Here is a 22,008-nt window from a genome sequence, read left to right as displayed (position 1 = left end):
TGGACTTTCTCGCTTATAAGTGGAAGCTAAATTCTGAGTACACAAAGGCATAGAGAGTGACATAATAGATTATGAAGACTCAAAATGGGGAAGGAGGAGGAGGGGTGAGGGATAACAAGACTACATATTGGGTACAATGTTCAGCAATGTGCACCTTTACCCTTCAGGTAAAATGGGACACTAAAACCTCAGACCTTACACATCACTTCATCCACATAACCAAAAACCATTTATACGCCAAAAGCTGTTGAAATTATATATATACATATATTTTTTTTTGACATGGAGTTTTGCTCTTGTTGCCTAGGCTGGAGTACAATGGCACGATCTTGGCTCACCGCAACCTTTGCCTCCTGGGTTCAAGCAACTCTCCTGTCTCAGCCTCCTGAGTAGCTAGGATTACAGGCAGCTACCACCACGCCCAGCTAATTTTGTATTTTTAGTAGAGACAGAGTTTCTCCATGTTGGCCAGGCTGGTCTCGAACTCCTGACCTCTGGTGATCCGCCCAACTCAGCCTCCCAAAGTGCTGGGATTACAGGGGTGAGCCACCATGCCTGGCCAAAAAATAATTTTTAAAAAAGTATGGTAGTTACGAGAATAAGTATTGGAGTCTGTCACTTAGTAACGGAGGGACATTCAGAAAATTCTTTAATCTCTCCTGGCCTCCATTAACTCATCTGAAAGAAAAGAAAAGGCTGGGAGGCAGAGGCAGGGTGTGATGGCAACAGTGTGCATTTACAAGGTTACTGTAATGGTTAAATAAAATAACACAGACCAAGTACTTAGCAGCAAAGCCTGATACAGAGAAAGTGTCCAATTAATGGTAGGAATTATTATTTTACTTATATTTTATTATCTCTGGGCCTGCTAACAGACCTCTCACCAAGCAACATACACAGTTGTGGCACGGTTACAGGGAGTAATCTGTGGCTACATCATGCTCTTTACCTTGTAGCTAACTGATTCTCTTCTTCCCAGGAATAAAATAAAATGGCATCCACTACAATTGCTAATGACATCTATTTTTCCCAACCCTTTCCTCTTTCAAGAATACAAACCTGTACTAATCTTTGGTGTTTTTCTTAGACCTTTATAAGCAATCAGTAATCAAGGCTTAGCAATTATCTTTAATTCTACCCTATCTACATTTATGTCTGGATCCCATAACCTCTGTTCTGCAATAGCCTCCCAGCTACTTATTCTACTTTTATCAATTCCTCTACTTCACAGTAGTCCATTCTAAATAAAGATGTCTTAAAAGCATGTCTTAATATTTCCTTAATAGCATTTTCCTTATAAAAACGTTCTTCAGTGATTTGCCATTGTCTATTTTCACCTTCAACCAATTCTATAAGTACTACAGTCATAGTTCATCCTTAACTTTGAGGATCTTGTAATTCAATAAAGTTTATAATGAGCTGATCATCTAACTCTATTTTCTGGAATATTATAAAGTTAATGCCCATAAATTATGAGCAAAGAATACTTTTTTTTTTTTTAACAAGACTGTCAGGGGAGTTAATAGAGGGTGAATCTCATCCCTTAGGCTTCTAAAGTTAGAGGTCAGAGCCTACATCCCACCAAGACCTAGATAATGGGAGATGACCCAAATCTAGCAAGTGGGTTCAGATGTCAGGCAGCCAAAAACAGTTATGGATGACCACTACCGTAAGTGACCTAAATATACACATTAGGTGCATTATACCAGGACTATGCTCTAAAGAAACTGGGCAAATATATTCTTGAACAACGAGTACTTTTTCCAGACTGCCTTCTCATATACTGAAAGACAGAGCTCTTTTCATCCCAATCCTATTTTTTTGAAAGATTTTTAATATTCTGAAAATTTTTAAATCTACACATATTTTTAAGAGAATCTTAAGCCCAACACCTTACATAGAGTCCATATGTCTAGATGCCCTGTTTTTTCTAAACTTAATTTGCTTTATTAAAATAGAAAAAATTCCCAGGAAGCAAATGACAACTTATATTCACCGAGTAAATATTTTATTGCTCAAACAATTAAGAATTTTAACCAGAGCTGTTAACATGTGATATTTTGGTTATATGTGAAATATATTTTTGCATTTTTATAGATTATAAAGTATTCAACAAATGAATCATATTTACTGTGGGCTAGGAATTTTTCTATGCACTTAAAGATTAACTCATGCCACACACATAATAATCCTATACAGTCCTATTATCATCTTTATTTCAGCTGCGATAAAACTGAGACTAAGAAAGCTTAAGAAAAGTGGCCCAGGCCACATGCTTGATTAAACATCCTCTATAGTCAGCAGCGGCAAAGATATGGTAGAGTTAAACCAGCTGTAACAGTTATAAATGTTTCTGAATTTTGTTTTCATTTTCCTTCTTGTATAATAATGTACTGTCCATCTGGATATATGTAATGAGTATTTCATTACCAAGAATAATTGTTATTGGTAAAGGGTCATTTAAAATGAGTCCACTTAAAACTCAGGCCAAATTTTCATAATAAAGAGTTTTTTTAAACTTTTATTAAGACTTTATCTTTCAAAATTAAAACTAATTTATAATGAATATAATTTAGTCACTTAATAAGTGAGAGACCTTCAAAATTTCTTTCGTAATGAATTTTTTTTTAGAAAAATACAAAAACAAACCAAATGAACTGGAAATGAGTATGCTCTCTCTGGGAAGAAAAAAATGATAGCAAAATACAACTTTTCTCCAATGTGCATTCAACGTAACATAATTATAAAGGTTTTATTTTGCAAAAGAATATTCAAAACATTTCAACAGTTTTTCTAACCCTTTCAAATTATACTCTAAGGGATCTATCCATCAAAATCCTTCCCAATTTTCTTTTGCTAAATAGTGCATGCGTCTAACTCTACCAGATCTTTGTTTTTTAAGGATTCACAATTCCAACTCCAACTAGCAAGAGAATCTGCCTTGTATCTGAACTTATATATCAGCAGATCAATATCTAACAAGCTGGCATCCAAAAGCATAATAATGCAATGGGCAGAGGCACATGCTAGTTTTAGAATCGGATATTTGATGGGGAATTTTATAAGAAGTCAGTTCAGTAATGAATATTTTGATATAGACAACCATTGTTTTTGTTTTTTAAAGCAAGTTACAAAATACGGAGATTCAGAAAATAATAAAGCAGAATTTGAGTACCCGTTCTTTTCACTTTAAGGTTAAAGACTCACTTTTATTGATGGGTAGGGGCATATATGTTTGTGAGTATAGATACTTTTTCTATATATGCCTGCAAAGCTTTGAAAAGAAACATGAGCACTCTTACGTGATATGACGTGGTCTATGTACTGAGGTAGGTAAGGAGCCCAGGCATCGATGGCTTCCTTCCTGCCTGCCTGCTCAATTCTTCTCAGTTCTGCTAGAAGCAGGGCCTGTGCGGCTTCTCTCACCTAAGACCATACACCCAAACGTAAAAGCAGAAAGTAGATTAGTTGAGGAGATATTTATAAACTAGAAAATTTATAATGAAATGAAGCTAGAAAGCATTAAAACCATATTTAAATGAAAAAAACTATTAACCAAATCAATTAACTATTTAAAAATTAGATGCTAGCAAATCGAAGACATTTTAATTAATGATTTCACTGAAAAATATTTTAACACTAATGGAAAGAATTAGGTTTCAACAGTTATATCATCTTTGGGGTTAAGACTTCATTTTCCAAAGCATTCTTGAACTTTAATATAGCATTTTACTTTTAAAATTTCTATATTAACATTATCGTTAAGCCACTGTGAGAGCTATTAAATTTGGGTTTTTTTTTTTAGCTTGAAGAAACTTAACCTTATCTATTTAATTTCTTTATATTATGTATACTAAGTAGATACTATTTATACAAATATGTATAAATTAACATGATTCACATATACCTAAGACATACTTAAATAATTTGTTTTTGACAAATAGGTAAATATATTCCTATACAAAGGCGTAATTTCTTTTAGTTCTACAGAGGAAATCACTTTTCAAAATCATATACATTTTTCTTTCAATGTAGCATACAACTTTTATTTTGCAGTTTTGATTTAGTTTTATTTTGGCAAAAAAGCCACAGGCATGAAGTGAAAAAAGCTAGTCAATTATAAAGTGATGTACCAACTTATTAACTCTTTTTTTTCTGAGACCAAGTCTTATCCTGTCGCCCAGGCTGGAGTGCCATGGCATGATCTTGGCTCACAGCAACTTCCACCTCCCGGGCTCAAGTGATTCTCGTGCCTCAGCCTCCTGAGTAGCTGGGTCTATAGGGGTGTGCACAGTGAAATCATTAATTAAAATGCCCTGGCTTTTTTTTTCTTTTTTGTATGTTTAGTAGAGACAGGGTTTTGCCACATTGCCCAGGTCTCACCCGCCTGGGCGTCTCAAAGTGCTGGGATTACAGGCTTGAGCCACCACACATGGCCTATTAACTGTTTATAATTGAAAAGACAACTCAGCAGCATCTAAATAAGAGTTCCAGTGAAAAAAGTTGTTTTTAAGTATAAGTGACTTCTGAAGTGAATGCAAAATATTAGTCAATGAAAACCCATGAAAATATTAGTACTGTGCGATACCACTTGAAGTTGAGGGAAGGAAGTCCAGGAAAGAAGTATATTACTTGTACTTATATTTGGAAATTAAGAATCCTGAATAATATAAACTGCTATGGCTTTACAGGTCAAACGCCATAATAAGGAAAATCTTTATTAAACATTTCCAAGTCCTCGGTAATATTATATTCCAAGTAATATCCAATGCAGAATAAGGCCATTAACACAAAATGATGGCTGCCATTTATTGAGTTCCTACCATGTGTCAGGCTCTGTACTTCCTGTTCTACTTGCATCATCTGATTTGATAATGACGGCAATCCCATGAAGAATATATTATTATCCCCACTTTACAAATGAGCTTTAAATAGGTTAATTGCCCAGGGTCACAAAGTTAATAATTGGTGGTACTGATATTTAAACCCAGGTCTCTTCTAATTCCAAGGCCTCCTTTGCCAGTAACACAGTACCTTTCAGTGAAATATGGCTATTCAATTAGAATTTATGTGACGATACTGAGTGCGTATTTCTGGGGAGGCAGGTTTATGTATGTGTTTATGCATGTGTGGGTATGATCTGTACAGAAACCAAACTTAAGAAATAGCTCTATAAAGTATACAAGACTATCAAACAGTCACTGAATTATTTTAAAAGTAAACAAATAAACCAGCTGGAACATTACTGGTTGGTACAAAATCTGAAAAAGAAAACATAAATCATGAATCCACATTTTCTATCACATAATGAACAAATTATAAATCAGATAAACACTAATCATTTTTGTTTTGAGTTTACATTTTGGACCAATGCATTTTTAATATTTTTGTTTTTTATCTTTATCACCTCAGCATTACCTCCAAGCATCGATCTTGCCATCTTCGGGCCAGCATCTCCAGAAGGGGAGGCCTAAATTTATCCAATCCCAATAGGTCTGGCAGCATAACACAGTGCATAGCAGCTAACTGACTCCAACCTGTCAAAAAAAGTTACATGTTAAAAACACTGTAAACATTTCAGCATTCCCTATGTCAAAAGTTCTTTATGGAAGCATACCAAAAACAAAAAAAGGCAGATATGCTAAGTTATATTACAAATGATTTCAATTTAATAGGAGACATTTTGTACAAGGAATTATACTAAATGTATTTCATCCCTAAATCATGTAATTGGTGCCTATAAGAATTCTCAACATCTTAAAACAAATAAATTTCCACAGGAAGTATATCCAAATTCACAACAAAAACACATTTCTTAACAGTCCCTCTAAAATAAAACATATATTGAAGAATGGCAAAACACAGAAATAAAGACACATTAGAGCAATAGACTTGAAACCACTGTCAGTTAAAAGGGCATTCACACAGATATCCAAAGATAGGTTTATGTCACTTAAGGTGCTCTGTGTGTTACTACTGTTCAGCCAAAAGAGCTGTCCTCCCTTTCTGTCAGAGGACCTCTCAGTAAGGTACTTACTGACCCCTTTTCTTACAAAATGAATCAGTTATTTCATCACAATCGTAACTAATATAAGTAACATAATCCACAATTCTGAGAGAAAAAAATGAATTCAGACATTCCACAAAATAAAAATCAGACAATTCAAAATTTACAAAATCTTAAACATGGTTAAACCTAATCTATGGGAATAAAAGTTACTTTTTCTAAAATTCTAATTCACAATATGGAACTTGATTATAGGAAAAACGATAAATACTGTATGCCAGTGCAATATTTAAAAGTATTAGATAACAGACATGCTCAATAATCACTTCAACGCTATTTTAAAGGTATGTGAAAAATATATATACAACAAATGCCTCTTATCAGATTATAGATGAGGCCACAATCAACCCATGAAAGTTATCATTACCTCCTAGGGATAACAAAGATAAGTTATCAAAGATGGCTGCAAACTGTCTGCTATCATATTACCAGGTGAACTATCTGAACACAGAATTTTAGCAAATCAGTGTTTTGAAATAATCTAAACTGTAATCTTCTTAAAATAATGACAAAAACCTTACCATAAAACTTAAAATAATTATTGGAATTGTTAAAGGGAGTCAGTGAGTGAGAGAGGGAGAGAGAGAGACTGACAAGCCACTTATCTAAAGATTCATCCTTTTAGTGAGGAAATTCTCATCAACTGATAACAAACATGTCCTTACATTACTTAAGGTGAGGGGAACATATTTTAGATTATAACTTACTTGAAACAGAGGGAGATATACTTTATATATACATGTATGTATATACCTAGTAGTTACCTAAAGTATTTTAATGTTTCATATAAGTATAAAGTATATTCATGAGCTAAATTTTAGTATGATGATGATTCTCACCAAGGCCCAAAATCTAACAGTGTATTTCTGAATTAACAAATATTGTAACAAATGTGACCCTAATTATTTTTGCTAAAATTCAGTCTTAACACACAAACCTTAGTACAGTTCTAAGACAAGGAAACCAAAAATAAAGTTATACTTTTAAGGCCCCATGTTTACTTTCCTAAGGAGTGGTACTTGCTACATGGTCTCTGTACTTTATAGACATTGCAACATTCCTTCCATTTGAATGGACTAGTAATATTGCTTTTTTATGAAGAGGCAGCTTTTCCTGTTATAGTTTTGATTTTAAAAATTTCTTCCTTTTTATATTATGCAAAGTGGTAACTACGAACACAATGAAGACAGTGGGTTTAACTCAGAGCTCACATGTTTCATTAAGCTTCCAGGCAGTAAAAATAATCCTAGAAAGTCTTATAGAATACAGGTTTGTAGATCTAATTCCCATTTTCAGAGCTCCAAAAATACTTTTGACTTGTGTTACCCCACAGAGATAATATGGTAGCCCAACTACACCTTACATACTGAAATAATGAATTTTTGCCTGAGCCTAAAACAGAAAACTAGAAGAACAGGTAAATTCCTATTGGTCTATAATTACTGATGGCAATAATCAATCTGAAGACTTTTCCAATGAGAATGTTAATTAAGAGACTCCCTAACAACTCCCTCTAACTAGCATACACAACTGTGTAAAGAGAGCAAAGTGTGTCTGTCACCAAGTAATGATACATAAAATAAATTTATTAGCTCTAATGCCAGAAATCACATGGCCAACATCATTACAAAAACCAATCCACCTTTAATACTGACTTTATATCAAACTTTGGCATATTTGCACTTCCTTAACAGTTTTTTAGATTATAGGAAACATGGTTTATACCAGCCAGGGGTAACATTACATTTTTATAACTGGCTCTTGTCATTGACATTAGCAAATAAAGTCATAGAATGGGTACTTCAGAATCTCATACATAACAAAGCAGATGAATGTATAACTCAGATAAAAAGAACATGTCTGTTGGAATAAAGCACAGATTGAGAGAAAGTTGTTAGGAAGTTGAGAGATACCTTCATTTACTAAGAAACAGGTATGTAAAGCAGGAGCAGAAGCAGGGTCAGAGCCAGAGTGATCAGCATCAGACCAAGCGGAAACGACAGGTGCAGCAACTTGCAGAGGAAAAGAGAAGAAATAAAGAGGAGAGAATTGAGGTACAGCAGTTTCTGAAAAAAAGCTTAGTATTAGTGAAGAATGAAAAACAAAGTTGGCAAAACAGAGAATGTGGAACTGAAACGATGTTTTCATCAGAAGGGCATGATCATTAAAGATTACAGCAGAAAAATGATATATTTTATTGAACAGTAATCACAATATAGTTCAAATTCCTCTTAAAGTGAAAATCTGATATTCTGATACATGTATTGACTAATACAAAACATAGCTCTAAAACTAAAGCCATAAATGACAACATTAAAAATTAGCAAAAATGTTATTCAACTTTTAAAATATATCACTTAATAAAAAAGCTTCATGTTGGTCTTCATATTGTCAGTTACATTTTTCTAATAGTTTATTCTCTGACATTATGTGTAAATTATTTTTAAATTTACAAACCAATATTCACTGAGATCACTTCAACTTTTCACACTTTTATGAAAACCCAATTTAAAACATCCCAACTTGCAAAGAATATATATACCACATATATACCATGTTTAACTCATAGAATCCTAACAGGTTCATTCATTGAAGTGTTTTTAAAAAATTATTTTAAAATGCCTCATACACTAAAAAAGGTTTTGTGAATTTTATAATTCTTAGAGAGGTACCAATTCACTCCCTACCCACCCCCAATAAAGTTATGTTGCCAAGAAAATGTTTCAGCTTAAATTATCATATGAAAAAGCAAAGGGACCGTATGGCACACACATTCTACAACTGGAGGTCAATGTTAAGATTTAGAGGTCACCATTTGACACTTCCTTCCTATGGCGAAATTACCATATGTCATGCACAAGCATCTTCAAATTAATCCCTCTCCTTTCTTCTGTCATTGAACAGCAATAGGTTTGGGCTCCTGAACAGATTAAGCATTGTCTACTGAATGATATGTTTGCTTTTCATGCAGTGAAGTTCTTTTGTGACAACAGGACAGCTGCATGAAAACAACGTTTTCATAATTTCCACACGAATGCATCATAATGTCAATCAGGCACGTGTGAGGTAAACAGCAGAACCAAAAGTAGTCCATGAAAAGTGACACAAAAAGAAACTCTAACTCTATAAACCCTAAGAAGCACGTCTTGCACAAATGAAAGTTTCATCTGGGAAATTCTAATTCTTATTATAAGAGATCCGGTTTTTGTTCCTTATGATATTACAATTATTTTATAATGTTATACTTACAAAAGAAGTAGATCTGCTTTTAATTCTATATTTCATAAAATCTATAAACTTCATTACAAAGTAATCTTGCAAAGAAATACAAAATATTTTTATATTCCATGGAATAATTTTTTTACTTATCATTTTTAATTACAAATTCAGTGATTATGACCTATAAATTATTCATCCTCCATGCAAAACGTTGGTAAGCCTTGGTAGCAAGGAGAATATTTTCAGGTTTTAGTTTTTGTTCTATCAAAATGTTCCTCTGATGGCTTGAATTAGGACTTTCCTATAATTTCATTTTTTCAAAAATGGGGAGAAATTATCATCCCTGGAAAGGCTGTGTTAATTTTATGTGGTTTTACCCTTAATTCTAAAAGGACAATAGAATGAGAGAGTGAGGAAGTTCAATACAAATGAATAAAAGTTTAGGATTGAGTGGTCATTACCCTAAGATAGGTCAAATAAGTAGGAGGATTGTTTCCTATAAGGAACGAGAGTAAAAGGAAACTAGAAATGTTACTGGCAGAAGTGCTAGAGTAAGCATATGTCTTAATACAATATAATTCAACATATATAACTATTTTTAAGGAAAGAAAAAACAGATTCTGGGTATTGTATTTTTGAAGTCATATTTAAATGACATTTCATTTAGAAAAAAAGCCACTGACACTCTTCCTTTAATAAACTTTGTGGGCACTAAAAATCAAGAAAATATTGTAATAGAAATCAAGGAATCAGATTTACTATGCTTCAAAAATCTCTGCATCACCACCAAAAAGTATTTTATTCACATTACCTCAAAAATGAAATGGCAAACTCTAGAGCACACTCATAATTCATCAAGAAATTAAACTCTGCTACAGCTTTTACAACTGTCTATATATAAAAAAAAAATCAGCAAGTAGCAGAAAAAAAATTACTTCCAAGATAAAAAGCTCAAGATTTAATAAATAATAAATCTGAGGTTTCATGGGGTACTGAATATGAAAGATTTATACTGTAAAACACCATCAAGCATTTGATTTCTTAACAGAAAAGCTACTATGTCACCTATCAATTCGCTTCTTTCATTAAGGATTAGCAAAACATAAGGGAAAACAGTTTTAGCACTGCTTCGACATAGTGACAGAACTAACACAGTGCCATTATTTTATCTGAGCCTCTCTCAAATGCTTACTCTCATAAGAAAAGACAGGTGAAGATAAACAAACCTGTGTGACAACATGTATATGCACACATCTGCTCCAGCTTCCCCTTAAACAGCACATACATACATACTCAATATTACAACATCCCTAGATTCCGCTTCCGAACAGGTATATTTCAGTTTTTCATTGAAATCTGATTCTAAGCTACACTTAAATTTGATTCTAAACTACTCCCACTGTAATATTAAAAATATTTTATAGGACAGAAAGTTAACATACTTCGAGTGGTAAGTGCTCCATACATATTGTTCTAAATCTCGTTACCTCCCAGCACACATACACAAATAGCCCTTTTCAATACATTTTTCAGAGAAAAAAATTTATAAAGTACAAAAAATGTGATGCTTAAAAAGCTAAGTTTAAAAGCTTAATACTAAAAAAAAGAATATAATTAGTTACTGAGCAGTTATTTTAAAGTATTTTATGGTAATCATGATGTCATGGGGAGGGTGGGTGAGGGGAGAGAATGAGGAAGAGAAGAAAGAAAACTTGAAAAAATTACAAGTTAAGAAACTTTGTAGAATTAACCACCATATACTTAACAAAGGCATTCGTCACTAAGTCTGCATCTAGTCCAGATATTATAGAGCAACAATTGGCTTTTTAGAAGTTTTCCTTTATGTTACTTTTTTTTTTTTTTTTTTTTTTTGAGACGGAGTTTTGCTCTCGTTACCCAGGCTGGAGTGCGATGGCGCGATCTCGGCTCACCGCAACCTCCGCCTCCTGGGTTCAGGCAATTCTCCTGCCTCAGCCTCCTGAGTAGCTGGGATTACAGGCAAGCGCCACTGTGCCCAGCTAATTTTTTTGTATTTTTAGTAGAGACGGGGTTTCACCATGTTGACCAGGATGGTCTCGATCTCTCGGCCTCCCAAAGTGCTGGGATTACAGGCGTGAGCCACCGCGCCCGGCCGTGTTATTACTTTTTATGTTTTAGGTAGATGGGCATTTTAGCCATCTTTTATATCAACAGGAAACATTAGGATAAATCATTAATTCAGCTTTGCCTGTTTTTTAATGCCTGACTTTTTGAGGTATAAAACTAAGTAAAGCCACCCCCTGTTTGGTTAAGCATAGTATATCTTATCTTTAGTGCTTTATGCAATTGCCATAATTAATGCACTGACGTTGCTATGAATGCAAAACTGGCAAGAAAACTCTAATTCTCCTAATTCCTTGTTATCTGAAAAATTCCCATTCGATATTTCCTAATGCCAAAAAGATTACAAAAAGCTATACCAATACATTTAACTATAATCATGACTAGAAGATTAGAAAACAAATATATTAGTAATGATCAAAAAAGCTTCCTCTTTAAAAAAAGGAAGGCTGCAACCTTGTATGTGCAGTAATCTCTAAGACCGTGTCTTAGAGCCCCATTATAATGCTATCCTTTAGCATAATACCACCAGATGCAAATAAAAACAAAAGTGCCTCATAATGAGTCCTATTACTATTTCAGGAACCCTAACTCATTAAACTAATCGGCAAAATATGCCTGATGAGCTAGAGCTATTTTGTTATTATACAAGAAGGCACTGAGCTTTAATTCTGCATATTTTAATATGTCCAATAGAATTGGCAGCTCATGCAACATGTATGGCAATAATATAAGCACAGTTTTAATAAGTCAAACAGTATTACAAAGCTCATTTTGAATATAGGATTCCACTGCCCCATCCCCATGTATGGCTCCTGAGAGGAAATCATTTTCAACCATTTAAACTATTTCTTACAGCATTTATTTCCATATCACTAAATATTATAATATGCTAATCCTGCAATTTCTTGATTTACCAAATCTTCACATTAGCTATTGGTTACAGTGGAAGATGATTTAACTTTGACAAACCAAATCTCCTAACCAATCTCCTTTCCTTTATTTACAATAAAAATATAATATATATATTTTATATAGATTTTTTTATATTAGATACATTTTATATATCTTGCTACATAAATAATTTATATATAAATATCTCTATATGGAAATAATGTTCAATGTTGACTCAGATAGCTTACTAAGATCATATTTCTTTCCATGGACACCTTCCTGGGGTTTTTTCTGAATTTAAAAATTATATTTTCTCCCCATTTGCCTTCTTTTCTATGTACCTATTTCTTTTTTATTTTTTTTTTGAGACGGAGTTTCGCTCTTATTACCCAGGCTGGAGTGCAATGGCACGATCCCGGCTCACTGCAACCTCTGCCTCCTGGGTTCAGGCAATTCTCCTGCCTCAGCCTCCTGAGTAGCTGGGATTACAGGCACGCGCCACCGTGCCCAGCTAATTTTTTGTATTTTTAGTAGAGACGGGGTTTCACCATGTTGACCAGGATGGTCTCGATCTCTTGACCTCGTGATCCACCCGCCTCAGCCTCCCAAAGTGCTAGGATTACAGGCGTGAGCCACCGTGCCCGGCCTCTATGCCTGGTACCTATTTCTAAGTTAAACCCTTCAACAGCTTCTCAGTGATTTTTCCACATAGCAGTATTATTTTCCCATGAACCATCTCTTCAGAAGCCATCTCACATCCTTGCTCATGTCTGCCACATGGCTGACATCCCGAGACTTCCCTTCACTGTCATCCTGTCCATTCTCCCTCAGTGCTCTCTTCAATGGGTTTCCCAGTTCCTGGGCCCCGTGTTTTATTTTTCCTTGGTTTACTTCTTTATTCTGATGGAGCACATCTTGTAAAACCTTGCTGAGAAAAGGTACTCAACATAGTAATAGTAATTTTTTAAGACTATGAGGTCTGAAATTACCATTATTGTGCCTTTTTATTTGACTGATAGTTTGTATTCAGAATTCTAAAAATGCAAAAATCATCCTTCCTCGAGGTTTTTTTGTGAGACAGGTCTTGTTCTGTCACCGAGGCTGGAGTGCAGTGATGTGATCACAGCTCGCTGCAGCCACAACCACCCAGTTCAAGACATCCTCCCAACCTGAGCATCCCAATTAGCTGGGAATACAGGTGCACACCACCACACCCGGATAATTTCTGTTTTTTGCTTGCTTGCTTGTTTTGGTAGAGATGGGGTTTCACCATATCGCCCAGGCTGATCTCAAACTTTTGGATTCAAGCAATCCGCCTACCTCAGCCTCCCAAATTACTGGGATTAAAAGCATGAGCCACCATGATCCACCTTTCCTCCACATTTTTAAGAAACATACATCTTCTAACCGATCTCCATAGTCCTCTCTTTAGCTTAGGGTTACTATTAGGAAGTCCAATAACATTTTTATTCCTTATCTATAACTAATGGAACTGTTAAAGTTAGTCCAAATGTTTCAGGAAACCATACAGAGAAAATGAACATCGTTTAAGCAGTATGATCATGTAATGGAGATGTATTTGGAAACTAATGACAAAAGCAACTATATTAGCAGCTACGATAATTTCAAATATACTACTTATGCAATGTTCAAGTTTTTGTGGTGTTGGTATTTCTAGACACTGCATTTCATAAATAAATTCCTGAGTAGTTACTGCAGAGTTCTTGGGCAACATGGGCATAATTGTTTGCATCAGCTGTTGTAGGGAATAAATGGAAAACGCAGAGGAACTTTCCTCTATATATCATGGTATATACTAAGTAAATACATTTAGTCATGTTGGAAATTGATTAATACCATTCATCCTGGTGCTGATACAAACAATATATAAAATCCTTATTTAAGTGATGGACTCATTAATAATCTAGACCCTTTCCATTAGATAGGAAACCACCAACTGAACACATTTCAAAGCAATATAGAAATGCAATGTCCAAACATTCTTAGGAAAAAAAAAAAAAGGATATCCGTAAAATACCATCAAAGAAGAACACCAAAACTAAGGGCAATAGGGCAGTACAAAAGGTGCAGGCAGCAGAAAGGTAAGGACTTACCAGAGCAGAATGCATTAACAGCCCAAGAAGGCACTCTGACAAACAACAGGCACACAAGACAACACATGAAGGTGCTCATGTTTGAAAAACAGTCACAGTCACACTACTTCACCTGTAGATCAGCATTAGATAGCATCAGAAATACAAAAAACACAGATGTGATGAAAACTTTACCTTGGCCTATAACTCGTATCAAAAAGTAAAAAAACAGACAAACTTTCTGTAAAAGGTCTCCCTCATTACCAGCATCCAAAATAAACCAATGAATTCTCTAAGACCAAGAGCCATGGGGAGAGAGTTCATTATTGTAAAAGATAAATTTATAACATAAACACCAACTTGAATTTATTATGAAGGCTATTAAAATTTTCTACTTCACTAAACACTAAATAAGTGACAATTACTATGTCAGTATTGAGCTAAGCATACAAAAACACACAAAGATTAGACGAAGTATCTACCCTCAAGGCATTCATTGTCTAGAAGAGCATATAATAACCAATTAAAATATTATCATAAATTGCACTTGTGTGGATTTTCTCCAATAGATATAAGCACCTTGAGGGCAGAGATTTGTCAGCCCTTATAGCTTCAGCACTAGTTATTGACATATTGATTCTAAAAACACCAAGAGAAGGTTATCTATAGATGCTTTCATTCAGTAAACATTTGCTGAGCTCCTATCAGCCACTGTTTCAAGCACTGATGCAGGAGAATTGCTTGAACCCACGAGGCAGAGGTTGAGCTAAGATCGCGCCATTGCACTCCTGCCTGGGCAACAAGAGGAAACTCTGTCTCAAAAAAAAAAAAATAGAGTCGAAGGCCTGAGGATTGCATAAGGCCAGGAGTTTGAGACCAGCCTGGGCAATACAGTGAGACCCTCATCTCTACATCTATTAAAAGAATTAGCTGAATAGTGTTTTAGGGATAAAACACTAAACAAAGCAGAAAAAAAAATGTCCCTACCCTTTGAGCTTCCACAGCAAATCAAATGGGTACACCAATTTAAAAAAATAAAGGCACAGAAGGTCAAGCCAACAAAATTTTAAGGGATTCTCAGATCTATTCCTTAATCTGATATACAGACTCTATGTTAAGTACAATTTATTTCTCTATAAATCCTGGAAAAGAATGGTGATTAAACTATTGGTTAATTTATGTAAATCTTTCCTGAGATAATTTAACAGTAACTACCTTTACTTCTAAGTTTAGACAACCTAAATTGAACCCATTTCTGAAAAATAAAATTGAAAGAACATAACATAACCTTAAACTTTACATTGCTGAAACTTGCTGGGGTACTTCCCACTGAGTAAAGATGCAACTACTAAACAAAGATATGGTCACAATCAAGATAAGCACTAGAGACACAGACCAGAGACTTATGTCATGAGATTAACGAACAGAGAGAAATACAGTACATTAGAATGTAAAACAGTCAGACGTAGAGACAGAGGCTCACTCCTATAATGGCAGCACTTTGGGAGGTCAGGGTGAGAGGATCACTTGTGCCCAGGAGTTCAAAACCAGACTGGGAAACATGGTGAAACTCCATTTCTACAAAAAATTTAACTGGGCATGGTGGCCTGTGACTATAGTCCCAGCTATTCAGGAGGCTGAGGCAGGAGGATTGGTTGAGCCCAGGAGGGTGAGGCTGCAGTAATCCATGATTGCATCACTGCAGTACAGCCTAGGCAACAGAGTAAAACCTGTCTCAAGGGGATAAAAAAGGCAGAAAAGCCTAAAACCAATTGCAGATTTAGGGCTATATTTACCATGGATAGGTGTGGTTATTTGATATCCCTGATCCCTTTTTCTCTAGTAGCATATTTCAAAAACTGCAAAATCCAGTGTCTAAAAAAATCAACTGCATGAAAAAGTAGGTAACAGCCAGGCACGGTGGCTCAGGCCTGTAATCCCAGCACTTCAGGAGGCTGAGGCAGGTGAATTATCTGAGATCAGGAGTTTGAACCAGCCTGGCCAACATGGTGAAACCCTGTCTCTACTAAAAATACAAAAATTAGCCAGGCATGATGGTGCATGCCTGCAAACTCAGCTGCTGGGGAGGCTGAGGCAGGAGAATTGTTTGAACCCTGGAGGTGAGGCTGCAGTGAGCTGAGAGCACACCATTGCACTCCAGCCTGGGCAACAAGAGTCAAACTCCATCTCAAAAAAAAAAAAAAAAGTAAGTAACTGACAGTAAATATTATTATTGACAAACACTGAATTAACAAGTGAGCAATCTGTGGGGATCGCTCCTGTGTGAGGCCCCTAGGAAATGGGCCTCGCCATATGGTGAGCTTGAGCCCGGACACAGATCCCCAGTTAGGGGAGTCGAGCTGAGGGAAAGCAGGAACCAAGAGAGGGACTATGCTATTCAAAATAATTAACAGACATTACTTAATGGATATGAGGACTTGTGAGGCACTGTGTCCACTTTTGGCTCCTTATGGTTTATTGCTTGATTGTGTTCATTTTGGACCCTTGTTACCTTCATTGTAAAATATTAACTTAAGTATTTACACTTGGTAACTTACTTACCGTAACTTACTGGGTGTAACTGTAACTTACTTACCATAACTTACTGGGCGTAACTTACTTGCTGGGTGTAACTTACTTGCCTTGACTTACTGGGCGTAACTTACTTAGTAATTTACGGGGCATAACTGACTTACTGGGCTTAACTGACTTACTGGGCGTGACTTAGTGGGCGTAACTTGCTTACTGTAACTTAAGTATGTTGATCTGGCGTAAACAACATTAACTTCAGAAAAGTATATAATAGAACATATTGCAAAAATAAAATTGCTGCTCGGACATAGCCTAAGCCAGCCCTCCAGACTCCGCTTTTCTCTTTTCTTTCACTTCTGCGCACTCTCTCCCTCAGGCTGAACGAGACATCTACATTGGCGGTCTCGGGGACTCCTGCAGGTTGGTAGCCCCCCAGCAGATGTGCCGGACCCCAACAAACAAGTCTACTGTTAGGCAAAATAAACCTCTTGTGAAGATATTATTTTCCAGTGAAGTGCCCTAATATTGGTTATGGAAAATTATATAAGCTGAACTATCTAAACTATCTTTATTCTCAAACCCAAACATCTCTGAAAGTTCCAATCCCCAGCTAAAGGCCTTACTATATATAAACTGTTTGGCGGCTAAACAAGTATTAGCCTACATGTAAGTGACAGCTTATTGAATAGATGCATATTCATATTTGCAATACAACTTAAAACCACATTGTGAGTCAATGTACATAGTAGAGGAAGTCAGAAAAAAAAAAAAACCCGTAAGAGGAAAATGTTTAAAAGCAAACCAAGCTAAGAAAAGCTGGAGTATAAAGAAGAAGAAATAAATGCTCTAACTGCTAAAATCTTAGAGAACTCAGAGCCCACTGTCTGTATCTCTTACCACTTCCAACCCTAAATTGGTTATATAGGTTCATGTGTTATCTACTAGACACATTTACTACTCAAGAGTTTACATCATACCAATCTCTCTAACCTCCCTAACAGAGTTGTTAGGAGACAAAGAACATAAATATTCTTGAAAAAACAATTACACTGTCTATTTATTTCAATATTAAAATAGAAAGTGAGCTTCATAACAGTATCTTAAACTATTTTACTATGTAACTCTCTCAGTAGGAACTTCTGGCCTTCATTTACTTTAGAAGAAAAGCATACATGCTTTCCAAATGAAAATTCCTAAATCTATTGCCTTAAGTAAATGCTTTTTTAAAAACGACCCAATTTTCAATTCCTTCTTCACTGCAATCAAAACTCAGTGCTTTTCTGAGAGAAGCAATATTAAAGTATTCCAACTTTAAGATCTTCAGACTTGACCAGATGGGCAAATCTAACACCATCATGGTGGTGAATACATCATGACAATGTCACAAAATATATGAGAATCCTTCTATCTACTATGATTACAGAGAAGGTAAAACATAATGCAAGAAGAATCAACTGCTAAGAATCATGAAGATAATGAGGAGGACAACAAATAGTATCTCTAACAGAAGTCAGTCTTACATGAATCATCCTGCCATTAATTTGTTGTGTATATTGTGGAAAATATTTCAATGAATTCAGAAAAACAAAACATACACTACCGCAGAAAAAGCGTGGGATCTAGAGTTTAAAAGCACTGGTTGTGTCCTAATCATACCTCTATTACAAAGAATACATTAAACAAGTCCTTTACCTATATGAGCCTATTTTCATTTCTACCAGTAATAACACTCTAAAAATATCACAACTTCATATATAATTTTTACTATGTAAAATAACAGTATATTTAGAACATATTTAAACAAAGGGAAAAGAACTTCCACTTCTGGCCAAGATGGAGTAACCAGAAACAGATTTGCAATACTGTCTAAAACAACCAAAAGCAAACAAAAAGATAAAACAATGATTTTCAAGCCCCTGGGCATCACGCAATGAAGGGAGATGGGAGACAAGCAATGTGAGCCCTATGATGCTATGATTACCCCAGGTTATTGCCTTAAGAGTACCCAGGTGAAGATACATGGGGAACAAAGTGAGCAGCCCAGCAGTTTCCCTGAGTTCAGGAGACAAAGCTGAGAGTCTCAGGAAACCAGGGCAGCTAGAATTCATTGGACAGAAAGAAGAGAGCTGCAAAGATCAAAGTTCTTCAAAAGATCCTGCTTAAGTATTCAGCAGGATACCAATCAGTACCTGTCTGTAAATAAACAACAAGAGGTTGGGGGAAGCCATCTAAAGGACCAGAAACAGTGCCTGCTACCAATAGCCTAAATGGAAGTTCACAGGGCGTTGGATATGCTGGAAGGTTTTGTCTCGGTGACAGGGAGTAAAATTCATCTTAGAGGACTGCTCCAAATCTACCTAACAAGTCATGAAAGCAAGACCAGCAAAAAAAAAAAAAAAAAGAAACTGTTTCTACATGACATAAATGCCGTAACAAAGCTCAAGACTGTTAAGAACACAAAAGTAAACAGTACCCAACAAGGCAAAATTCAAACATCTACTATCTAACCTAAGATTATCAGTCATGCAAAGAGGCAAGAAAGCACAGTCCACAAGGAGGAGAGTAATTAATTTAAACCAATCCAGAACTGACAAAGCTATCAAAACTATCAGTGAAGGGTGTTAAAACATTTATTATAACTGCAGTCCATGTATTCAAAGCAGTTAGGTAGAGACAAAGAAAAAAAGACCCAAATGAAAATTCTGGGGACACATATAACAATGTCTGAGATGCAAAGTGCATTGGATGACAGCTGGGCATGGTCACTTATATCTGCAATCCCTGTACTTTTGGGGACAAAGATGGGGAAATCACTTGATATTGGGAGCTCAAGACCAACCTAGGCAACATAGTGAGACACTTTCTCTAAAAAAAAATAAAAATAAATTTTTGAAGTGCGCTGGATGGGACCAATGACATTATGAGACATTGCCACGAAGAGATTAATAAACTTGAAGACACTGCAATAGAAACTATCTCAATCAAAACACAGAGAGGAAAAAGAATCCAGAAATAAAAGAGTACCGTGATAGGTGAAACAATTTCAAGCAGCCTAGTGTACATGTAATTTCAGTCCCTTAGAGAGAGGAGAGAGGAAAGGATAGAATAAATATTTAAAGAATTATTGAAAATTTTTCAAAATTAACAAAAACTATAAAATTAATAAGCTCAATGAACCCCAACCACAAGAAACATGAAGAACACTACACTGAAGAACCACATAATCAAATTGTTCAAAACCAGTGATAAATAGAAAATCTCAAAAACAAGGTTAATAAAGTAATGATACAGAGGAACAAAGATAAGAATGCCATCAAATTTCTTGTTAGAACTAATGCAAATAAGAAGACAACAGAATATCATCTTCAAAGTATTGAAAGATATAAAAAGTCAACCTGGAATTCTATACCAGAAAAAAAAAAAAGGCTTTCAAAAACAAAAAACAAAGACAAATAAAGATGTTTTCAAACATTTACAAACTTGAAGAAAGCAGATCCTCACTAAAAGATAGCTTAGCACGCAGGGTGTAAAGCCTACACGACAGGTTGATAGCTGCAGCAAACCACCATGGCACATGTGTACCTATGGAGCAAACCTGCACAATCAGCCCACGTATCCCAGAACTTAAAGTAAAAAAAGAAAAAGAAAAAGATAGCTTAAAGTAAGTCCTTTTGCTAGAAGGAGGATTATACCAGATAGAAATCTTGATCTACACAAAGGAATGCAGAACACTACAAAAGGTAACTACTTGGGTAAATATGTATTTTTTCTTATTTCAGTCTCTTTAAAATATAATTGACTATTAAACACAAATCATAAGAATAATACGTGAGGTTTATAACATATATAAAACTAAGATAGCATAAAGACCAGAGGATGAGAACTGCTAATATAATATTACAAGAATTAACATTTATATTAAATGTTAAATAGTATAATACCACTTGAATGTACACTGTGATAACTGAAAGATATAGACTACAGGCTCTAAAACAACTACTAAAATAATAAAATGAAATAATTAGCTTATAAGCCATAAAGGAGATAAAATTGAATAATTAAAAAAAACTTATTAGTCTAATAGATGGCAGAAAAAGGAAAAGAAAGAAGAAAAATAAGTGCAATAAAGAGAAAAAATAAGGTAGCAGGATGAGAGATTCAAACCTAACCATATCAACAATCACATTAAATGTAAAGTGCTTTTGCATCCCAAGTAAGAAGCAGGTCAGATCAGATTAACAAAAAAGACTCCTATATGCTGCCCACAAGAAACATCTTAAACATAAAAAATCAAATATGTAAAAAGTAAAAGGATGAGAAAATATTATACTACAAAAGTAGCCAAAAATACTGAAATTACTCTTCTATTATAAACAAAGTAAAATTCAGAGCAAAGGATATTACCAAGAATAAAGGTCATTTCATAATGACAAGAGTAAAATAATCAAGAAGAAATAACAATTCCAAAGGTTTATGTATCTAACAAGAGAGCTTCAAAATACATGAAGCAAAAACTGGGATAAAAATGTAAGAAGGAATAAACAAACCCATAATTATAGCTGCAGATTCAATACCCTTATTTAATTGATAAAGGCAAGCAGGCAGAATAACCAGCAAGTATCTAGTAAACTTGAACACAGGCAACTTGACCTGACTGACAGTTATAAACTATTTCACCCAACAACAGCAGAATACACATTCTTCTGAAGCACACACAGTATATTGACAAGACAGACCATATTTGGGGCCATAAAACAAGCCTCAATAAATCCAAAAGGACTCATATTGTACAACATGGCTACTATAATAACAATGTATTTTTAAGTAAATATATTTTTAAGCAAATTTTTATGTAAAATTTTTTAAATTTACCTTAAAAATTGCTGAGAGTAATTTTAAGTGTTCTCAAGGTACACATAAAATGATATATATATTAGGTCATAGATACGTTAATTAGCTTGATTTAGCTATTTGATATATGCAATGTATGCATGTATCAAAACATGTACACTGTAAATGTATGTAATTTTATTGGCCCATAAACAAAATAAACTGAAAAAAAATGACAAAGGATTCAAACCACACAAAATATAGTATCTGACC

General features: G+C 34.9%; 1 protein-coding gene across 6 annotated transcripts in view; it reads right to left on the bottom strand.

The window, feature by feature from the left end:
• The window catches only part of WDR7 (WD repeat domain 7), a 390,067-nt gene that overhangs the window by 234,299 nt on the left and 133,760 nt on the right, over positions 1 to 22,008 (bottom strand). For 3 of the 6 annotated variants that reach the window (XM_054244247.2, XM_035271195.3, XM_035271193.3), the window contains exons 17-19: positions 7,981 to 8,079; positions 5,419 to 5,537; positions 3,303 to 3,426 (exon numbers count right to left, since the gene is read on the bottom strand). In XM_054244247.2, coding sequence (XP_054100222.2) covers positions 3,303 to 3,426; positions 5,419 to 5,537; positions 7,981 to 8,079 — 342 coding nt within the window. The remainder of the gene's footprint in view (positions 1 to 3,302; positions 3,427 to 5,418; positions 5,538 to 7,980; positions 8,080 to 22,008) is intronic. The other 3 variants (XM_078348222.1, XM_078348221.1, XM_035271194.3) reach the window with 1 other exon arrangement.

This window comes from Callithrix jacchus, chromosome 13, assembly GCF_049354715.1.
Source record: "Callithrix jacchus isolate 240 chromosome 13, calJac240_pri, whole genome shotgun sequence".
Taxonomy (NCBI): Eukaryota; Metazoa; Chordata; class Mammalia; order Primates; family Cebidae; genus Callithrix; species Callithrix jacchus.
Note: the sequence above shows the minus strand (reverse complement) of the source record. Positions and strands in the feature narration are given on the sequence as shown.